Source organism: Protopterus annectens, chromosome 7.part0 (assembly GCF_019279795.1).
Source record: "Protopterus annectens isolate FY-2018-M chromosome 7.part0, PAN1.0, whole genome shotgun sequence".
NCBI classification, from domain to species: Eukaryota; Metazoa; Chordata; order Ceratodontiformes; family Protopteridae; genus Protopterus; species Protopterus annectens.
This window is the reverse complement of record NC_056739.1, coordinates 313,493,441-313,516,479: the sequence shown is the minus strand read 5'-3', so window position 1 is coordinate 313,516,479 and position 23,039 is coordinate 313,493,441. Positions and strand designations below refer to the sequence as shown.

At 39.8% G+C, this 23,039-nt stretch overlaps 1 protein-coding gene across 6 annotated transcripts in view; it reads right to left on the bottom strand.

Moving 5' to 3' along the window:
* Positions 1-23,039, bottom strand: part of IKBKE (inhibitor of nuclear factor kappa B kinase subunit epsilon) — an 889,499-nt gene that overhangs the window by 393,207 nt on the left and 473,253 nt on the right. For all 6 annotated transcript variants that reach the window (XM_044076852.1, XM_044076857.1, XM_044076854.1 and 3 more), the window contains one exon: positions 13,194-13,373. In XM_044076852.1, coding sequence (XP_043932787.1) covers positions 13,194-13,373 — 180 coding nt within the window. The remainder of the gene's footprint in view (positions 1-13,193; positions 13,374-23,039) is intronic.

Genomic DNA, 23,039 nt, shown 5'->3' with positions numbered 1-23,039 from the left:
AGGATTTAACACAACTGTACCTTATCTTGGTAGAGAAAAAAATACTGCATCTCTCTCTCCAAATGAGCACAAATTCCAGCTAAATTATTAGCAGAATACTTCATATGAAGCCTTCACAACATGCTCCTCACTAAAAGTTGGTGACCATTTATTTAGTCGACTGAAGGCAACTATTCCATAATTTACACAGCATTAATTTTCAGAGTACCATGTAATGAGATTTTTATTTTAATCTTTTAACTTTTCAAGGTTTCTATGTTTGGAATGTTTTTATTAATGGCAACACAATATTTACTTTCAACTATTTGTCTCTGATAATACACATTTTCCAAAGCAATTTCTATTAAAGTACACCTTGTCATGTACCCTTGTATCAGTTTACTTATTTAACCTATACATTTTGTCTTTATAGAAAATTATATATTCTTTTTCTCATAAGAACTACTTACAGAATGCATTTGGTCAATGTTATCAATTTGCAAAATGAACCTAGAAAAGTCTATTTTAATCCAGTTTGATTACCCCAGCCTTAACATCCCATGACTCCTATTTGGAATTGAAGTAGCAACTAATTTAAAATACCAAGTAACAACTAATTTAAAATACCCATGAAAAAAGTATATTCAAAAATGTACTGAATGGTAGAGTGTATTTAAATGGGAAATAACTAGCTTGCTGTCCCTCAAATTCAGTTTAAATTTTAAGTTCTAATGTAAAGAACATGCACTTTCCTGGTCATTTTATTCCCAAACTCATTTGTGGTGTAAACATTTAGTGTCTTAAACCTATTAGAATAGAGCACATCAATATGTCAGTTTGTTTTATCTTTGTGTAGTTAATAATCCTAATGTCCTAACAGGCAGCTACATAATGATTATTTTACCTTGATTAAGGGATATGATCATTTCTGATTTTATGTTAGAGGATTTGATTTTCTAAATACACTTGACTTCTGAAATCTTAGAAGAGCTTACCTTGCTGTCATAAATACGGATCACCCTTAAAAAAATGTGATACCCCTACTTGAGACAAAACTAAACTGACTCTGTTTGTAAATATGTGCTGTCTTACAAGCCAAATCTGTACAGTCCTCCTATACAGCAAGTTTAATGGTAAAACTATACAAGGTAATTTTTTCTTCTCTGTGAAAGAGATTATGATAATGCATTCAACAATACATTGAGGGGAAAGCTGCCACTTTTTAAATTTATGATTTTTTTTAATGCATACATATACTGACTTTTCTGAGATTTCCTTTTTGATGTGTTACATGTATTTTGGTCTGCCTTTTGTGAAGAATTCATTGGAAAACAAAATTACAGCTATTAAATGCGAGTAAAATCAGTACCTGATGGTAACAAGCAACATCTTGCAAGTAGAGTTTCTCAGTGATGGAGAAAAATATGATTTTATTATTGATGGTACTGTGCTTTTAAAGTTATACATTACTATACAACGGATAAACCTATGTGAAAATTCCCATTTCTAGATTATTGTCAGAAACATTTGTATATTTATTTATATATTTTGTTGCACTTAAATTACTTGACATATTTAAAAAAGTAATTCACTTCATGAAATATTACACAAATTCTGCTGAAAATTATTAGATAAAATATAATTGCCAGTGTGCGTCATAGACATCATCATGGTCTACTACATAATCATGTCAATGAACACACTTGTAGTATTACTTTGATAAGTTATATATGGATACCTCCTATCATAAAATGGTCAATTTCCAAATGTACATAGTTCTGAATGATTTATTTTGTTTTAGCTAAACCATGTCTACAGTACTATTCTCTTGTTCATTAAACTGAATACAAACATTTTCATCAAAATATAGGCAGCCACCAAATGTAAATTACTTTTTACTGTTGAATGGAGTGAGAATGAATTAATCATCCAAGAAAAGTAAAACAAAATCCGTTTCACTGTGATCGATATTACAGGTTGAGCAAAGCACTTTGATTCTTCTGTCTGACCTAGCAGGTGACCACAGGGTGTTCAAAGTGTTACTCACTATCTTTTTCTGATGTGTATCCCTACAGTTCAAGTAAGCACCCTTCATATATCTATATTGGCTATTTAGGGTCCATGAAACATGCAAGATTTGCCTGGAGAAAACAAAACAGAGTTTGAAGTCTTGTGATTCTTAACTTAAAAGTCAGAAAATGTATTACAATGTAAAAATCCTATACTACTGACAAAAGTAAAAAGCTAATAACTTGCCACTTTTTCTAGGGAAAGAGATCCCTCTCTCCTTATCAGTCCTTTTTTATAATTATGGCAAAAGAGGTTCTCCACACCTTCCTGGCTTACAATGACTTAAATGCTCACAGAATAAGCTTTAGTTTGGGTACTTCAACCCCAGGAACCTTTTACCCATATATCAATTGTTGATGACCAGATGTTGTCCTACACTTAGAGGTATTTGGGCTTGGGTCAGAATTTAGCAAGTAGGACTGGACAATGAATGTAGTCCTTCAGAAGTCTCTTAACACATGATGGATTGTGTTTTGAAAAATACTCTGCTCCATTTAGAGTAGCATCTCTGAAAGATCCCCAATCTGTATTATAATGCTTACATCAAGATGCATGCCTCAGAGTAAAATCTTAAATCAAACTCCTTTGTCCAACTAAATGCAAATTCTTTTACTACCACTTGCAGGATAATAGAAACAGTAAAAACATTCTTATTATTCTAATTTCTAAATTAGATGTAGAGAGGGCCTAAAACAGGAGCAAACAACACAGAAAACTTTCTAATTTTGGCTACTTTCTCTGAACAGAGGTAGGCAAGCCCTTTAACCAGGCTTGTTTTGTAATCTGATCAGAAGTAGCTGGGATTTAAACTGAAATATGCAGTCTTATACATGAGAAAACCATTTGGACCAGAAATGGATTCTTCAACAAATTATGCTCTGGGCATAGGACAGCACAGATAATGTTACATGATAATGCAAAGGGCATATGTCTCCCATACAAGGTTGTATGCAATGTATGATGTATGCAAGCCTTAAACATGAGTCAGAGTTTTATTTTTATTGACACTGGTCTGTGGAAGTAAATAATGGAAGAACACACAGTACAGTTGTGTAAAATCTTACCATAACAGTAGAGCCCCTTGCCTTCACTGTTGCATTTTTAATGACATGGGATTCCCTGTCTTAGAAGGCCAACATCCGGCCAGCCTTCCAGAGACTTCTGAATTTAGAAGGTATGCCGAACATCACCATGTGCTCACTGCATATAATGTAGGGTTATAAAGGTGACACTCAGGCTTACTAAAAACAGAACGGATTGCTCCAGGAGGAACACCAGTCCAAGGAACCCAAGAGGTAATGTGTACATCCAGAAAGGTAAAAAACTAGGGGTATGGAGGAAGGCAGCGAATATTGCAGCAGTGAAGGCATGGACATCTACCTTTTTTGGTAAGATTTTATACAACTGTACTATGTCCTTACATTCACTGCTGCAGTATTCTTAACTAAATGGGAGAGTACCAAAGCTCAAGAGGCAACTTGGGAGGAGGAAAGGGCAGTAGAGTCCTCTAAAAACCATGAAGAACTGAACTAGCAAAATCAGCCCTAGCTCTAGTGACACCATCCAACATGTAGTGCGTGGTAAAGGTATACACAGAAGTCCAGGTAGCTTCTCCAAGAACAAAATTAGTATACAAGCCTTTGAAAAAAGCACCAGAAGAAGCCACGGCTCTAGTAGAATGAGGCTTAATTGAAAAAGAAATTCTCTTGCCATGAAAAGTATAACAAAAGGAAACAGCCTTAGAAACCCAAGAAGAAATAGTTTGCTTGGATACAAAAAGCCCCAAAGAACTACAATGAAAACAAATAAATAACTGATCAGATTTCTGATAGTATTTACTTGGATATCACCAGGGCTAAGTTGTAAAAAATAAATTATGCCACTGCATAATGTTAGCATGGCATTTGGTTTAATAAAACTTTAAAAACAACAAAGACTAAGTGCTTTCACCCTAATCATATTTAGGGCTTCATCAGAGTAAAGCCATATTAAAACAAAACCTGCTTAAATAGTCAAAAATCATGTGACCATTAATACATCACTTCAATTGACATTTTAAAGGCACTATTCTTCATTGTAAAAAAAAAAAAAAAAAAAAAAAGTGTTTACAAAAACATTTCTTTAATAAGAATTCTAACTTATGCAACTCTTTTTCTGCTGTGGGGGATGACAACTCTTAAATGTAATAAAGAGTTTGAATAAGTCTTTTTTTCTAAAAATGGTAAACTCTGATTTGTTAGTTACATTGTTCTTGTATAGTAAAATATCCAAAAATTAAATTTCCCATATACCAATTTGGTAAGTAAGTTTCAGAAAAGAGGTTGAGTTTAAATACTCAACAAATGCAACCATCAGTCTGCTGTACCTTGCCATAAGAGCAGTATGTCATCCAAAAATCTCAGCCATACTAAGGCTTTCTCTATAAATAAGGAGGGGAATACAAATCATTTCTCCCATTCAGTAAAAACTAAGTTTGAGTACACAGGGGCGCATTTTCTGCCCATTGCTACTCCTGAGATTTTACGAAAATGCTCTCCCTCAAAACATATGAAATTGTTGTTTAGTACCACATCCATAAGTTCCATTAATAAATTTATTTTTAAATTATGAAACCCTTCCACATTAATAAGGGCATCATCAAAATACTCGGTACCTTCCTTATATGGAATTACCAAGAATAAATTCACTACAACCACAGTTGCAAAAATATAATCTTCATTAATTGGTAAATCCCTAAGCGTTTCTAAACAATGCCAAAAATCCCTAAGTCTGACTATTCTTAATGACTGCTGTTTTACAATATGAATCAATATATTAAGCAATGGGTTATGTTTTTGACTTCATAACAGAAACAATGGGCCTAAATGGGGGGGTGTTCAAGTCAGAACGCCAAAGGCGGTAGGAATGAGGGGTGTTTCCACCATCATAAAAGTATATTCACTATTGTTAATTACCCCTCAAATCAAAAGATCATAATAGCCAATCAGTCTTGGCATAAGCTTTCCTTATTTTGTTAATAGATACACTCTTTTAAGTGTTGGTGTCATTCAGTATATCTTGCATTTTACCCACATTATCTACCCGAGACATATTCACAACCCCCTCAACCTTGTCCGGTTTTATAAACCTATGTTCTTTTGATTCACATAGTTGTTTTAAGCACTGCATTCATCAATGCACAAGTTATCTTCACCACATTGTCTTTTAACATCTTGCGCATTTTAACATCTTGCGCATCTCTCTCTCTCTCTCTCTCTCACACAAAGTGTTTCAAATGCATTTACCATATAGCTAGCCAGCGGCATAAACATACTTTTCCTTTTAATCTGATTAGCATATTCATTAACATTAACATTTCTGTTGAAAAAGAATAAAGCTAAATTCAGCTGCCTAGTAGTATACAACTTAAAATTAATCAACACTTTTGCCACGTCCAACTTAAGGTTGGGAACAAATGTAAAGCCTTTTTTCAACAAGCTAAAATGCACATCACTGATCTTAAAGTCCAACAAGTTGTAAATCGAAAAATAATCCTGACTTAAAATTGACAATGGTGTAGACTCACAAAAATAGCAGGTTAGGGTCTTTACCAACCCCAGTTAATTCCTTTGTCTCTAAGAATTATCATTGTTCCTCCTCCCGTGTTGTTGTGGTGGGTACCATTGATTGGATTGTTGCTTCATGTAATATGCACTTCTGGGATGGGTAGCAAAGTGGTTATTTAATAATACTGAAAAGGGTTCATTGCAGCTGTTAACTGTAGCAGGTTGTTTTTAACACTTATCAGAAGCCACATTAATAATGGAATGTGTGCATTAAATTTTTTATCAGTTATACTGTATTTATCCACATGCATCCATAAAATGTTTAAAAATTAAATTGGCACTACATTTAACACACTATCTAATTTTCCAAATAGTTGGTAAGATGGCATTTGTCTCTGTTCTTAGTAACTAAGCTTGAGTTGCTATACTGATGAATGGCCAGTGTGATATAACTGCAAAGATAACATTTTAAAATGATCACATTTCCTTAAGGACTGTTATATAGACCATTTATTGTAATCACAGATAAGAGGCTCTCCTTTTTATGTAATAACTCCTGACGTAGACTTTCTACATTAATATCTTCTTCTTTCAGCTGTTCCCATTAGGGGTCACCACAGTGGCTCATCTGTTTCCAGTTCTTCCTGTTCTCTGCATCTAGCTCTGTCATATCAACCACCTGCATGTCATCTCTCACCACATCCATAAATCTTATGCCTGCCTCTTTTCCTCTTACCTGGCAGCTCCATCCTTGGCGGCCTTTTCCCAATATACTCAGCATCCTTTCTCAGCACATATCCAAACCAACACAGTCTCACCTCTCTGGCTTTGTCTCCAAATCATCCAACCTGAGCTGACCCTCTAATATACGGATTCAAAATCCTGTCCATCCTCTTCACACCCAATGCAAATCTTAACATCTTTAACTCTGCCACCTCCAGCTCTGACGTCTGCCTGTTTGTCAGTGCCACTGTCTCCAACCCATGTAACATAGCTGGTCTCACTACCCTCTTGTAGACCTTCCCTTTCACTCTTCATGGTACCAGTCCATCACAAATCACTCCTGACACTCTTCTCAACCCTGCCTGTACTCTCTTCTTCACCTCTCTTCCACACTCACCATTACTCTGAACTGTTGATCCCAAGTATTTAAACTCATCCACCTTCGCCTTCTCTACTCCCTGCATCCTCACCCTTCCTCTATCCTCCCTCCCATTCACACACATAGGTTCATAGGTTCGTACTAGGCTATCTGCCCTAGGGCATTTATAAGCCTAGCCAGAGTGTATGTGGCCTACACCACCCCTTAGGATGAGAATACTACGCCCTTTTAGGGTTTAGTTTACTATGTCTCTGTCTAGTAGTGACAAAGAGATGACCCCCGGGGTAAACCTACGATCTCCCATCCACTCGTCGAGATTTCTCTTGAATAGAGTCAGTGAGGGGCTGTGCCTAACATGGACTGGGATTCTGTTCCAGAGTGTAGGGAGCCTCTGGGTTATGAATCTGTCCCTCCAGCACGTTCTATTTATTTCTGTGTTGAGGTTTAAGTCACTTGTTCTCGTGGCTCTGATGGATTTGGATTTTCTGAGGTGGAGCATGTCCATTAATTCAGGATTGGACATGGCCTTGTACGTCAGGCACAGATCACCTCTGAGTAGGCGGCATGCGACTGAATAGAGCTGGAGTTTTTTCAGTCGGGCAGCATATGACATATGTTTAAGACCCTTTATCCTCTTGGTGAGGAACTTTTGGGGTCTTTCCAACTGCTGCAGGTGTTGGGTGAGATACATCCCAAATGGGGCATTGTACTCAATCATTGGCCTGATAAGAGAAGAGTACAGGGGCACAATGACCTCTCTTGATCTAGATGTGAAACCCTTCATGATAAGGTGCATTCTGTCTTAGTCCTGCTGACCTTCACTCCTCTAGAGCATATCTCCAGAACTCCAGGGTCTCCTCAACCTGTTCCCTACTCTCACTACAGATCACAATGTCATCTGCAAACATCATACTCCACAGGGATTCTGGTCTGAGCTCATCTGTCAACCTGTCCATCACCATTGCAAATAAAGGGCTCCACCTTAAACACATCTGTCCTCCTACCACTGTCACACTACTCTCGTACATATCCTGTACTACTCTTACATACTTCTCTGCCACTCCTGATTTCCTCATACAATACCACAACTCCTCTCTAAGCATCTTGTCATATGCTTTCTCTAAGTCCACAAAGAGACAATGCAACTCCTGCTGACCTCTATACTTCTCCATCAACACTCTCAGAGAAAACATCGTACCTGTAGTGCTCTTTCCCGGCATGAAACCATACTGCTGATCACTAATCATCACATCCCTTCTTAACCTAGCTTCCATTACTCTTTCCCATAGTTACTACAGCTCTGCACAATTGCACATCACCTTTATTCATATTCTTAAAAATTAAATTAATATCAAGAGAAATGCACACACCTCTCAAGCCATGTTCTCTTTGCTTACTGTTAACAACATTTTCACTTAAAATTAACCCCTAAAACCTGGACCATCCATGTAAGTATTCTGATACTAAATGTGTCATTGGCTACTGGAGTTGAATTAACATCCCTGGTGTTAGCAAGCAAAGAAAAGTAGAATATAACAAATGAAGGTCTTGCTATCTTGTCCCAGTGGACAGAAGAAGGATGGATATCTGCATGTGAAGGAGCACAGATGCAGACTTGGTTTCTCTTTTAATTTTTCTATACTTCTGTAACTCTAACAGCTGTCTGTGTCCCATACCCTTTGCTGGGTTTGCTTTCACTCTAATCAACCTCCCACCTGGACTAATGCCCAAATTTAAGCCAGTGCCAGAGACCAGGGTGGCTTTTTGACTTGCCCTGTTTTTCTTCTTCCTTTTGTCTGAGGAGCAGGCATGTGCAGTGGAGATGTACGTCGTACTGCCTTGCTTCTGCAGCAACTCAGCCATGTCTACACCTCCCCATAGTGACCACCTCAGGTCTTCACCAGGGATTGTTGCAACAGAGGACCACTTGCCTTCCCAGGGATGGTAATGTCTATGTCTGCTGCTAACTGGATCCAGGTTGCATGGGCCATAGTCAGGGCTTTATCTCTGTATGCCACCAGACAGGCTAGCACAGATGCATACTTGTTAATACTGCACACTGTGAGCAAGCTTGGGACTGTATTTAATATTAATAATCCAGCAACAACCAACATTTCTCCTGCTGCAACAAGATGGCATTCATCCCACCACCACAGAGTGGGCAAGGGGGAGGATTACTATGGGTGGGAAAACTTGCTGATACTAGGCTGCCACTAATGTGAATAAAATGTTAACATAAAAAGTGACCATTTAAACAAAGCAAGCATTCTATTTTTTTTTATTTTAAGAATATTAGGGAAGAAGTCCACCCTCAAACTTGAAATATCCCCCTGCATAAATAACAGAATCAGAGCTTGGGCATGGCACTTGCTCAAGTATTGTGATCTTTAGAAGGTATGCACTTTCAGGACAAAGCATTTACGTGCGTTTTTATATGCTGTTGTATCCCATCACTTTTGTTTTTATGCCATGCATGTGATTTCTAGGCTACGTTTTCTTACATAACATTTCTGCAAATAAAATAGACACATACAAATGAAGTCACAATGATTGACGCAACAAGACTGCTGCATAGAAAAGTGCATGCCCATGCACTCTAAATACAGTAGTAAATTCCAAAATAAACTGCTCTGGTGGAATCCACATAAACCATACAACAAAATAAGGAAAGTAATGAAAAAATGTAATTAATCCCCTCAACCACAAGACTATACTGAACCACACAAGTAAGGAACTTAACAGCACTATTAGAAAATGTGAAGCACAGTGTGAACTGACTGTCAATACATCTACAAAACGAAAGAACAAATCCTTCCTCACCTAATGAGGAACTCAATATCCACCTTAGCACTGAGGTCATGCGTAAGGCTATCAATTTCTGATCCCAAGGATGTAGCCATATATTAGCAAAACATGTGGTACTTTCTCACCTACTTACAGTCTTGCTCCCACTAGCTGTGAAACTTCAGTTTCTCCTGGTACTACTCTTACAAGTATGATCGTTGGTCTCATAGCATCCTTTTCAAAGGCTAGATGACATACCAGGATGCATTCTCATCAGTACCAAGTATGCATTGTATGATCCTCTACTTCAACTGTCAATCATCGGCTTATCCAGATGGTTTGGACCTGATGCCACACAACACTCACTGTGACTCCCCTAATAAAAAGGTGGCCCCTCTTCAAACCCAGGCAATCGGATCCATCAGCCTTACCAAATTTGCATGGAAACCTAGGGACTGTATCTGACCACAACTCATTTATGAAGACATAAACAACTTAAATGAAATGGATACCCTCAGTTTTGTTTTCTAAAAAAACATATCATGTCTCCTGAACTCAGTAAAACCTTTGTGACAATAAAACCAAAGCAAACCAGGAAAGTGTGCAAACCAAAACTCTAATCCAAACGACAAAAGCACACTGACACCCAATTCCTATAGAAAAACGCCACACCATAAAGTCCGAAGATTACTCACTTTAATATAAACTAACGCTTATATTGTACACTGCCTTTTCATCCTGGCAGTGTTTTATTCCAATTAACTAATTAAAAAATATATATTAAAAACATAAACCTCAAAGTCTCCAAAGATGTCTTATATTCTAAAGTTAAAAATAATGTCAATATATTTTAAATAACCTTTCAATGTTAAGACAGTAATAAAATGTTATCATTTACTTGTAAAAATGATATCAATACTTTGTGCATTGTAACAGATGGTGCAACACAACACGAACATAAATAGAGGACAAATGTACACAGCTTTACCTTACATTTCCATCTAATAGTTATAATATTATAATGTGGCTGCTCTAAGCTTTAGGACTGTGGTGCTAAAGAAATGTAATCATTTAGCCTTGGCTTATTAGTGGCTTCCAGTCTTAATTGCCAAAATAATTCATGAAATTCTATTGTGGTCTCCCAGGGCCCCCCCCCCGGGGTCCATGTCTATTTTTCTCTATAACGTAAAACCCATACTTGGCTGAAGTACAAGTAGTGGAATGTCTGTAAAGGGCATCATTTCCTTCCATTTTTTTTTATCATTAAGATGTTCATAAATCCTTCTTTTAAACTTTCTGGTAGTTTTCCCTATGTAAAATGCCCCACAGATGCAGCATACAGTGATATATACCATATAAATGTAAGGTAAAGCTGTGTACATTTGTCCTCTAGTTATGTTTGTGTTGTGTTGCATCATCTGTTACAATGCACATGATAGCATTTTATTACTGTCTTAACATTGAAAGGCTATTTAAAATATAGTGACATTATTTTTAACTTTAGACTATAAGACTTCTTGGGAGACTGAGGTTTATGTTTTTAATATATTTTTTAAATTAATTAATTGGAATAAAACACTGATTGGGTGATGCAAGGGAGGGGGAAGAATATATTACGAAGATTGCTCACGTAATGGTATACCTGATGAAGTCTTTGATGTGACAGGACGAAAACGCAGTGTACAATATAAGTGTTAGTTTATATTAAAGAGAGTAACCTTCGGACTTTATGGTGTGGCGTTTTTCTTCAGGAATTGGGTGTCAGTGTGCTTCTGTCATTTGGATTAGACCTTTGTGACAATGTCACAAGCTGTAGGCAGTGGTCACATTGTGCATGTTACTTATGACCTGACTAAGGCTTTTGACAATTCCCCCTGTTTATTACTGAAAAATTAGACATATTTAATACAGACCCATAGATTACCTGCTAGATTGCAGATTGGCTATCCAACAGATCCCAAGTTGTGAAAGCTTATACTCTCTGTGAATGTAAAACTGTAACTACTGGGTTACCACAGGAATCTGTGCTGGGCTCTCTTCTCAATGTTGCAGGCATCCAAGCCAAATATTGCAGAAGTGATTGACCACGTTTGCTGATGACTGCAACATTGGCTTTCTTATCTGCTCATCGTTGGATACCAAACTGCCCCAGACAAAGGCTGGATATGCACACACCAGGTGTACTGAAAACTGTCTCAAGTTAAATGTAAAATAGCAGCATATGACAAAAAAATGATACTCTTATGTTATTAGGAACATGCCTCTTCAGACAGAAACTAGCCTAAAAGCGACATGGATACTTTAATGAAGATGTTTCTCTTGACCATCATGTTTCCAGAACTGCTGAGAAATCCTGTCTACAGGAGTCATCTTACTACTATGCTGTTGCCTTATCAAACACACCACTGAATACAGTGCCTCTTTTGGTATGTATAAATGCAAGCATTTCTTTCAAATGGAAAGGCCCTAACAAGGTTTAACCAAGAAAATTAAAGGCCTTAAATCCTTAAACTATCTTGATAGAGGTGAACCGCCTTAAATCCTTAAACTATCTTGACAGAGTTGAACTCTCCTTGTACTAAGGTAAACTATGTTGTGCTTTTTGAGCCACAAAAGACCTAATCCTGTCTTACTTCCTTATCCATCACTTTCTGAAACTAGTTTCTACACAAAAATCAGTAGTAGGACCTAAATCTACACCAACAAATAAACAAGACTCACTGGAGGGATAAGTTCCTAACTCAATGTATTTCCAGACAATGGAATATCCCACTAGTACAGGTCAAGCAAAAGGATGGGCAGAGATAAATTTGGGAGATAGTTATCACATACAGCCCTGACTGATTTGTGAGACAAGTACTATTAAGCACTTATAAAGCATGTCAAGAACCTTGGTGTGTTTCTGCTTAAAGGTGTATATGGGTAGACATCTTATGGTTCCTATGTTTGCTGTTCTAGCATTGTCCCTATGTTCCTTAAAAAAATTGCATCCGAGATGAGCTGTTAAGGGCTTAAGGCTTCAGCAATTCTGAAGATACCTGTATTGCCACAGAACCATCAGAAATGTTAAACATCCTAAGAAATCAGTCTCAGTTAGATGATCTGTTACCTATACTCAGTAATTGTTGGACCACAGACAGCAAGGTAGGGTGGCTGGCCTGCTAGTTTTGAGTAAGATCCCAATGGATTGCTGGTCACAGTGTTATGTTAAATTAGAAGACCTAACTTTATGGAAAAAGTTGTGGGTAAAGATGAGTCCAAAAACATTTTCTTAGCTATGACGTCAAATATTTGCTGTCCCTTCTCATCCTACTCTATCCAACAGTCAGTGAGGGCACTGTGGCCAGCAATATTATGCAAAAATGCAGATAAAAAAAACAGATGCCTACAAACATGTATGTTCTTTAAAGTCACATATATACAGGCCCAATTTCAAAGAGTGTACACAGTCAGTCATGGGTTTGCAACTATATTATACTCATTCTGTTTCCCTTCTACTTCAAAAAGAATGAGGAAAAAAAAGCAACTTCAACCTTGGAGGAACTACTGCAATCCAGTCAGCTTTTGTACAGTTTCCATAGTATTAAACATTACCCACAAATTCACCCAATGACCATTGAGAAGGAGTACGCAGAATGAGGAAAGCCACAGTACAAAACAATCAAATTACATTAAAAAAGTCGCACATTTAGGGGGGGGAGTAGTCGTCTTACGTGTTATATGAATGAATGTAGATTTTATGAGTTGTTGCTTGTTGCAGAGAAAAAACATATATTACTATTCTGTGAAGGATGTCATTTGCTTCAGCAAAAAACTGGTCAAAGCCCCAGCATTTCTTCTGATCTGCCTCCAGTATGTTTGCCAAGATGTGAACTAGCTTGTTCTTCAAACCCCTAAAACAAGAAAAAATATATATATTAACAATTAAATAAGGCAGAGGAAATAACATAACATTATTACCATTCTGCAGGATCCTCCTTTATGGGTCCTTAGCTGTTTTCATCTTCAGCTTGTCTACAAATCAGAATCTAGCAAATTTTTTGAATAGCACATATTTGGGATGTAACCCCCACCTAGTCTGCTCTATGCTGTAATTACATGCGTCAGCTACATAAACACACTAGTTCCCTGTATGACAACAATAATTGCCTTGAGCCCACCAGCTTGCCCATTATCTAGATTTAAAACATTCACTGCTGATAAGCAATATTCAATAATACAATTGCCCATTTTACAGGCACTCCAACAGCTAAGGGCTATATAAAGGCATCACTAATTTAGCAAAAGAGCTGGGAGAGGAAGGATATGTGTGGCCCATAAAGGTGTGTCCCTTCACAGATAAACGGATAGTTAGAAAATACAATTCTGTTTAAGTATATGTAACATAACAGTAGATGTTTGAAGAGAGATCACAGTGATCATCATAATATTTTGTTTTAGACTCTTTCTGGACACAATTTGCAAATGTACTTTCATCTTGCCTGAAAGACCGCACTGCTGGTCTTACACTGGCCTAGGTAGACACTAGATAGCACAAGTTTCCATTTTGTGTGGTATACTGTTCCACAGACCTCCCCACCAGGGCTAAATGTTTCTGGCAGATGGATAGCTATTTCTAGGCAATGTAAAACAAGCGTGCTTACACTAACAGATATCATTGCTCAGTAGATGAGGATGTACCTTAACTACCAAAAGGTCTAAAAATCAGACTCCTTCCAACAAAAACAAAGATAAAGTAATTTGAAAAAGAGGCTTTAAATGTTAAAGTAAATCTTTTATATTTCTCTAATATTTTATTTGTGTGTGTACTGGAAAGGTCTAACTGGGTTTGATCTCATTCTCAACAGAAGTCTGGGGAGAAAAGCTCCACAGTTAATAGGCATACAAGATACAGAAAATATTGTAATTTGCATACATGAAGTAACATTCATAGTAGGTTACTAGGCTTTTGGTCCTGGGGACCTTATAAGCCTAGCCAAGAGTTTAGCCCATGTTTAGACAAGTCCACACCTACAGCCCCTGTCCAGCAGGAACACAAATGGAATCCCGGGGGTGTATTTTCTGTTTCCCATCCAGTTATCCAGGTTGCTCTTAAAAAGGGATAATGAGGTGCTCTGCTTGACATGGATAGGGAGTCTATTCCACAGATGGGGGAGTCTCTGGGACACAAATCTGTCCTACCAACAAGTCCTATTGACATCACAGATCAGGTTGAGGTCACGCATACGGGTTTGCTCAAGTGGAGCTTGACTTGTGGATATGCAGCAGTCCCATCAAGGTGGGGTCAGATTGCTTTGTATGCCAGACAGAGGTCACCTCTGAGGAGACTATATGAAACTGAGTAGAGGGGACAGGGCTTTTAGCCTATCTGTGTAGGGTAGGTGTTTGAGGATCTGGATTCTCCTGGTGAGGAACCTCTGTGGTCTCTCCAGCTGCTGCATGTGGTTTGCGAGGTACTTGCCGAAGGGGACATTGTACTCAATAATTGGCCTTATAAGGGAAAAATGCAGGGATCTTATGAATTCTTTGTCCCTGGATGACATACCCTTACTTACGAGGTGGGCCATGTGGAAAGCTTTTTGTACAACGGAAGCAGCATGGTAGTCAAATGTCAGGTTGCTATCAACCTGGGTGCCCAAATCCCTCACTACTGATTCTGTACTTAGGACGTTATTAATGTGATAATATGTGGGGACATCACTCTTCCCAAAGGGGATGATGATGCATTTTTTGGCATTCAGCTTGAGGCCATGTTTCTGGCACCAGTCATTTGTTTGGGTGAGACCCTCTTGGAGGACATCCACATCACTTGGGGAATTGATGACTGTGCTCAGCTTGCAGTCATCTGCAAACTTGGTCAGCCATAGCCCAGTGGTTTTGGCCTGCAGGCCTGCACCTCAGAGAAGTATATCCCAAATAACAGAAGTTCCAAGACCGATCCATGGTGTACGCTGCTCATTCTGGATCTACTGCTTGAGGTGGCTTCCACTATTTTGATTAGGTGGGTTCTATCAGTGAGCCAGTTTGCTACCTATCTGGTAACATATGGACTGATGCCTAGTTGAGCAAGTTTATCTACTATGCCCAAGTGGGGAATAGTGTCGAAGGCTTTGGCTAGGACAAGGTAGGATTTTACATTGTAATTAGATTGTATACACATTCAAATATAGTGCATACAGTTCAAATATTAACATTTTAATATTAAGCATGTGTACAGATCTACCTTATTTTTGAACACTTACCTCTTACAACCTATAAAGTCCATTTAACAACGGTAAAAATAAGAATTTTACTGTAATTGGCAGCAGTTTTGTACTGTAAGCAAGCTAGTCTGTAGAGAGAATTATAGTTAGACAGTATGAACATTTTCTAATTAGCAGCATGCAGTGTAAACATGAGCTGGGAAATCCAGATACAGTATAGAAATGTTAAGTGGCAACAAGAAGAGAGAGAACAGATGCAAGTAAGTTAGAAAACAGGAGGTTGACTTTATGTGAGGGGGAAATGTGTGAGCAGTATGTGTGTGCTATCCTGGAGCACTGCAGGAGCACAGCCAGTTGCCTAGTGCTAGTTTTTTTCAGTGATGCTTTAAATCTATTTAATTTGTCCTAGTTGTTAGGGGATGCAGTTCCAGATGTGTGTAACATACAAGTCTGACACAGAAAGGAGCACTTTGTTACTGGATCTGAGGACTCTGGTAGTAAAATAAGGTTGCACTGTGCCTTGCAGGGATGATGGAATTTTTTTGAGGGGGGTGTTATATTAGTTTGTAAGCTATAATGGGATGCAAGTAGTCAAGATAATGTGGAAGTTCAAGACAGTTAAAATGCTTTAGGGGTATGCAGTGGTAGTTTTCTTAGGAATATTTATAGCAAATTTGGCAATTCTATTGTGGGACAATTGTTTACTTTTTAGAGTGGAGTTGATATTAGTAAAGAGAGGTGATGCATAAAGTAGAGACAGCAGCAAGTACGTTTTTATTACTGACTTTCTGGAGTGGTCTTGTACACACCCTGTTAAATGCCAGGTTTTTGGGATATACAAAAATGAGACCACAATAAATCATTTCAAAACTTTTCCCACCTTTAATGCGACCTATAACATGTACAATTCAACTGAAAAACAAACAAATCTGTTGGGGGGAAACATATAAAAAATAAAAAAAAACATACAATAAGATGGTTGCATAAGTGAGCATACCCTTAAACTAATACTTTGTTCAAGCACCTCTTGATTACAGCATTCAGCCTTCTTGGGTAGGAGTCTATCAGCATGGCACATCTTGACTTGGCAATATTTGCCTACTCTTCCTTGCAAAAGCACTCCAAATCTTTCATATTATGAGAGCATCTCTTGTGCACAGCCCTCTTCAGGTTACCCCACAGATTTTCTATTGGATTTAGGTCTGGGCTCTAGCTGGGCTATTCTAAAACTTTAATTTTCTTCTGGTGAAGCCATTCTTTTGTTGATCTGGATGTATGTTTGGGGTCATTGTTGTGTTGAAAGGTGACATTTCTCTGCATCTTCAGCTTTCTAGCAGATGCCTGAAGGTTTTGGGTCAAAAGTGACTGGTATTTGGAGCTGTTCATAATTTTCTCCACCTTGACTAAAGCCCCAGTCCCAGCTGAAGAAAAGCAACACCAAAGCATGATACTGCCATGCTTCACCGTGGGGATGGTGTTCTTTTGGTGATGCAAAGTGTTGTTTTTGCACCAAACGTACCTTTTAGAATTGTGGCCAAAAAGTTCAACCTTGGTCTCATCAGACCATAACACATTTTCCCACGTGCTTTTTGGAGACTATGTATTGTTTTTAAAATTTTATCTGGGCCAGGATGTTTGTCTGTGTAAGAAAAGGCTTCCATTTTGCAACTCTACTCCATAGTCCAGACATACAGAGAATACGGGAGATTGTTGTCGCATGTAGCACACAGCCACTACTTGCCAGAAATTCCTGCAGCTCCTTCACTGTTGCTGTAGGTCTCTTGGCAGCCTCCCTGACCAGTTTTTGTATTGTTCTTCCATCAATTTTGGAGGGATGTCCAGTTCTTTGTAACATCACCGTTGCCCCATATTTTCTCCACTTTCTGATGACCATCTTTCACTGTGTTCCATGGTATATCCAATACTGTGGAAATTTTTTTGTACCCTTCTCTTGACTGAAACCCATCAACAATGAGATATCTCTGATGCTATGTAAGCTCTCTGCGAACCATGGTTTTTGCTGTTGCAGGCTACTGAGAAATATCAGTAAAATCCTCCTTGGACAGATGAACTTTATTTGGGGTTAATCAGAGTCTCTAATTGATGGCAGGTGTGTACCCAAGAAAAATGAATGCTGTAATTAAATGAAAAGGTGCTTCAACAAATTATAAGTTTAGGGGTGTGCACACTTATGCAACCAGCTTACTGTATTTTTTTTATTTTTTTATATTTTTCCTCTAACAGATTTGGTTTGTTTTTCAATTAAACTGTACAGGTTATAGGTCACATTAAAGGTGGGTAAAGTTTTGAAATTATTTATTGTAGTCTCATTTTTTTGTATCACAAACACCTGGCATTTTAACAGGCATCTTAGACTTTTGGAGCCAATGGTGAACATACTGGAGATTAAAATACACTAATATTCCCAGGAGCTTGGTTTGAGAACCACTATTTTGTTTTAGTAGATGACAGAATGCGGAATGAATGTCTTTGTTCTATGTAGTTTTTAGGGGTAAATGGCACCAAGTTTGTTTTTTGGGGGGGTTCACAAGTAGTTCTGAATTATCTAGCATGACTTGATGGATAAAAAGGCTTGATGGGTGATGTTTAGCACTAAGGTTTTTGTTTGAGCAGAAAAGAGGAGAGTAGCATCATTTGCATATTGTACTACGGTTGCTTGCTTGTTGGCACAGTGTAGATTATTAAAGACATTAAAGTGTAGGTGCCCTAGAAGTGATTGAGGAGGACACAGACTGAGGAGAAGGGAATCAGAATGGTCTTAATGCCATTTAATGGGCTGTATCCTATTGGGGAAGTAGCTTTGAAAGCAAAAGCATTGGAAAAACAGGCACTAGGAAGGAGAAACCACTTCCAATCTCCACTAGATAGTGATGCACTCAACTTTATTCCACGAAAAATAATAAAAAGTCACATACATATGTACTTTTATAATTTTTTTTTACAATAGACAGCTGAGGAAGGGAGTCCATAACATTAACTGAAAAAGTAACAGTCAAAGAAATTGAATTCTGTTTTCAGTCATGTAAAATGGATCCAAGTACAGATTTCATTTTCTCTACAATTCTGGTCTGGAAGTGAATGCTTTCATCAGATCTAGGTAAGATGTATGAATGGCATTAGACTGCAATTCCCAAGGGTTGTTAACCTGCCCCCACCTCTGATGAAAGCAGATCTTACTACAATTTTTATGATGCATTCTGTGGCTTCGTAAACAATTTTTGGCATCATTATTAAACTGCCAAATTATGTTAAGAACCAGACAATCTTTTTATCTTTGACAAATAAACGCAGACAAAAAGATTTGTACATATTAAAAGTTGCTGGAATGGAGCAAGCAATGGCCTACAAGTTACAGGTAAAAGTATTCATTATCGCTTCTAAACAGCCAAATTTACTGGGTTCTGTAATAGCATACACTCCCCTGTCAAACTTAAGAGGAAGTGTTTCCTACTTTGGGATCTAAGGGACCCTCCCACATGTAACCACCACCCCCAAGAAACCGTCCCTCAGAAACACTCCCCCTTCTTTAGGGACCCTCCCACACTGAGTCCCCACACCTAATAAACACTCCCCTTCTAAAATACCCTCAGAAGCACTCCCCTCCTAACACATCCTCACACACTTACTCCCCACCCCTAAAAACACTCCCTGTCCCACTCAGTCCACACTCCTAACACACTCCCCTCCTAAGGGGCCCATCCCTAATAAACACCCACTCCTAAAATACTCTCAGAAACACACCCCACCCCCACTCAGTCCCCCCACCCCAAAGGGGCACACTCTCCCCACCACAAGGACTCCTCCCCCATGGGACACACAGTCCCATTCATCCCACCCCAAGGGACACACTCCCCCATTCAACAGGGACCCTCCCACTCCATCCCCACCCCTAAGAAACACTCCCCTCTTAATGGACCCTCCCAATTTAGTCACCACCCCTATGAAGAACACCCGCACTCCTAAAATACCCTGAAACACTCCCCTACCAAGGGACCCTCCCACACTTGGTCCCAACCCTTAAGAAACACTACCAAACATAAGTGACCCTCAAACACTTAGTCCCCTCCCCTTAGAAACACTCCCCGCCTAAAGACACTCCCACACTTAGTCCCCCACCACTAAGACACACACACACCATCCAAAACACTCCCCTTAAGAGAGAGAGCCCCTCTTGAGAGACCATGTCACACTGAGTGCCAACCCAAAACACTCTCCCTCCTAAGTGACCTCCCACATTTAGTCCCCACACCTAAGTAGCATTCCACCTCCAGATACACACCCACACTTACCCAGGAGTGTCCTTAGGTCAACTGGTGCCCTAGGCAAAAGGGCTCCATGGCGCCCCTCACCACACAACCTGGTGCCCCCATCCTGGTCTACCTATACCAAATAAATACTGGGAAAGTGCCCCTACTAGAGAAGCACCCTAGGCAGTCGCCTAGTTGGCCTATGCCTAAGGCCAGCTATGCTTACAACCCCCTCCTAGGATGCCCTCCCACAAAGTTTCCCCACCCACAACAGACATGCCCTTCCTAACAGACCCTCACACAATTTGTCTTCACCCTTAAAGGAAACTCCCATCCTAAAAGGCACTACCCAACACACCCACTCATAAGAGACACCCCCCTCCCAAGATACGTTCCATACCCCAAGAAACACTTCCCCTCCAAAGGTGCTCTTGTCCAACCCCCTCTCTCTTCCAACCTTCAGGAGAGACACTTCCTTCCAGCCCCCTCTCTGTCCCAGCCACCAAAATACATTTCCCCCCTCCCAAGATGCTCTCTAGCCTGCCCACATCCACAGACACTCACCCTCCCAATACAAACACACATACACAGACCCATCCTATGAGAAACTTCTCCTCCATGTCCCACCTCAAAGGGAATCCCCATCCCAACAATAATTATAAAAATAATGCATCCTCTGTCCCTCCTATTTAGGAACACTTCCCTCCCTAACAGAGCTAATCCAACCTCATGGTGCCACTCCCAAGAGTCCCTCTCACCAAGGCATGCACATTCTCAATCCCATAACATATACTCAAGTCCCACCCCACAGACACACTCAAGACACTCCTCACCCATAAGAGCCCTCTCAGTCCTACCCCTTGAGACACTTCCCCTCTTACTCAGTTCCATCTTCAAGGAGACACCCCCATCCACTGCCACTCCCCCTCCTAAGACAAACACACCTACTCAGTCCCCACGTTACCTCCTCCTATGATACACACACACACCTGACATCCCACTCCCAAGTCCAAGCCTACTCTCCTAGAACCTCTCCCAACACAAACTCCACTTCTCAGTCCCACCCCCAAAGTAATAGTTACTGATACTCCCCCTCCCAAGATTCTCATTCAATCCCACCCTTAAGAGACTTCTACTCACTGATAATACCCCTCTAAAGACAAACATCTACTCCGTCTCACCCCTAAAAGACAACCCTCCTATGACACTCAGTTTCAGTCCCCTAGCCCCTTTGAGAAACTACCCATAAGACAGACCCACTCAGTCCCCATCCCCTCCTAAGAGGTACTACTCTGCAAGACAGTCCACAATCCCTCAGAGATGCTCTTCCTTAGGCATGTCACCCCCTACTTCCTCAGACAGGCCTCATCCAAGGCACGCACACACAGACATGCAGTGTTCAGCCCTATTCTTCCTCATCACCTCCACTAAGATCCCACCCCTATGAGACTTTGTCTGGACCTCTGAGAAGTAGATACCAAACAGTAGGGGTCCTAGGACAGAACCCTGTGGAACTCCACTAATGACAGGTCTGCTGTCAGAGGTGCAGACACCTATTTTGACCTTGAGGGTCCTGTCAGTGAGCCAGCTGGCCACCCACCTGATGAGAGAGGGATTTACTCCAAGTTGTTAGCTTTTTGATGATGCCCAAGTGGGGGAATTGTGGCAAAGGCCTTAGCCAAGTCAAGGTAAGCTGTACGTACTTGACATTCCCTCATCCCAAGCCTTGGTGACAGTCTCAAAGTCGTCAACCAAGTGCAACAGGCAAGATCTGCCCTTGACAAATCCGAACTGGGTGGGGTCAAGTGCTTGGAGATTGTCTATGTCCTTGTTTATGAGATCCATGACTTTACATATCAGACTTGTCAAGCTAATGGGGCGATGGTTTCCAGGGTCAGTAGTGGCACCATCTTTGTGTAAGGGGATGACAATATCCAGTTTTCCACTCTGCTGAAATGAAGCTTGTACTTAGGCTGTGGTTGAATAGGGTGCTTAATGGTGAAGCCAGTTCTTGCTGAAGATGGTACAGAATACAGCCTGGGATACTATCAGGTCCCATGGAAGCTGCTTTCTTTGCCTTTGATAGGGCCTTTAACACTTTATCTATGGAGATGTGAGCTGTGTTAATAAATGGTTTATTTTATGTGCTGGGTGAAGTCACTGAAGTACAGAATGGAATGGGAGCCATCTGTCCACTTTGGATACCATAAACATCTTCAAGCTTATTCTGGGTATGACAACCTCTACCAGCCACCACCACCCCCAGCATTGCAGTCTGGACTTCTACAAAGACTTCTGTCACTATGTACTGATCTGCCAGTGTATACTTCTGAGAGGACCTGTGAGCTCAAGGAAGTAGACAAAAGTGACCAAAATCAATACCGCACTCATCCTGTGTAATCGTTCACAAAACTAAAGTCTGTTTGGAGTACTATCCTCCCAAATTTAATCAAATACAAGTCAAACCAGATATGGCACAGATAGCTGCATACTGCGGCAGTGTACTTTTCTGGCAATTAGAAGGTTTCTTCCTTTTCTGGACTTGCCTGGTTTTGGAAAAGAAGATGGAGAAATATGGGACCTTGAGCCGTAAAAAAAGTGGTCACAGCCAATTTCCTCTGCAGCAGATCACTAACCAGGTCCAGAGAGGAATGGATTGAAAGCAATTCCATCCCAAACTGTGCATCCCAATCAGTGCTCCTCCTAAAGAGGAGTACCTCAACCATGTCATCTTATTCAGGCAAACTCGCCTCATTAACAGCCTGTTTAATTTCACTTGAAATGTGATCAGAAACTGAGCAGTCAAGGTCCCTAAACAAGACCAGCAAAGACTGAGGTAAGTCATTTTTCAGAGTGGGGGCAAAAATTCCTCCAATCTCCCATAACCTCTAATTCTACACTTGCATCACAATGGGGGAAATGGAGAAACTGCCCCCCCCCCCAGAAAAACACGCTGCAGTCCTGTACTGCTTAAAAAGACTGATATATGCTCGACAAGGATATGAATATTCAGTCAACATTCAGACAAACATTTCTACATGAGGGGGAAGCTGTTCAGGGCATGCATACTCAAACTTTTTGAAGCCCC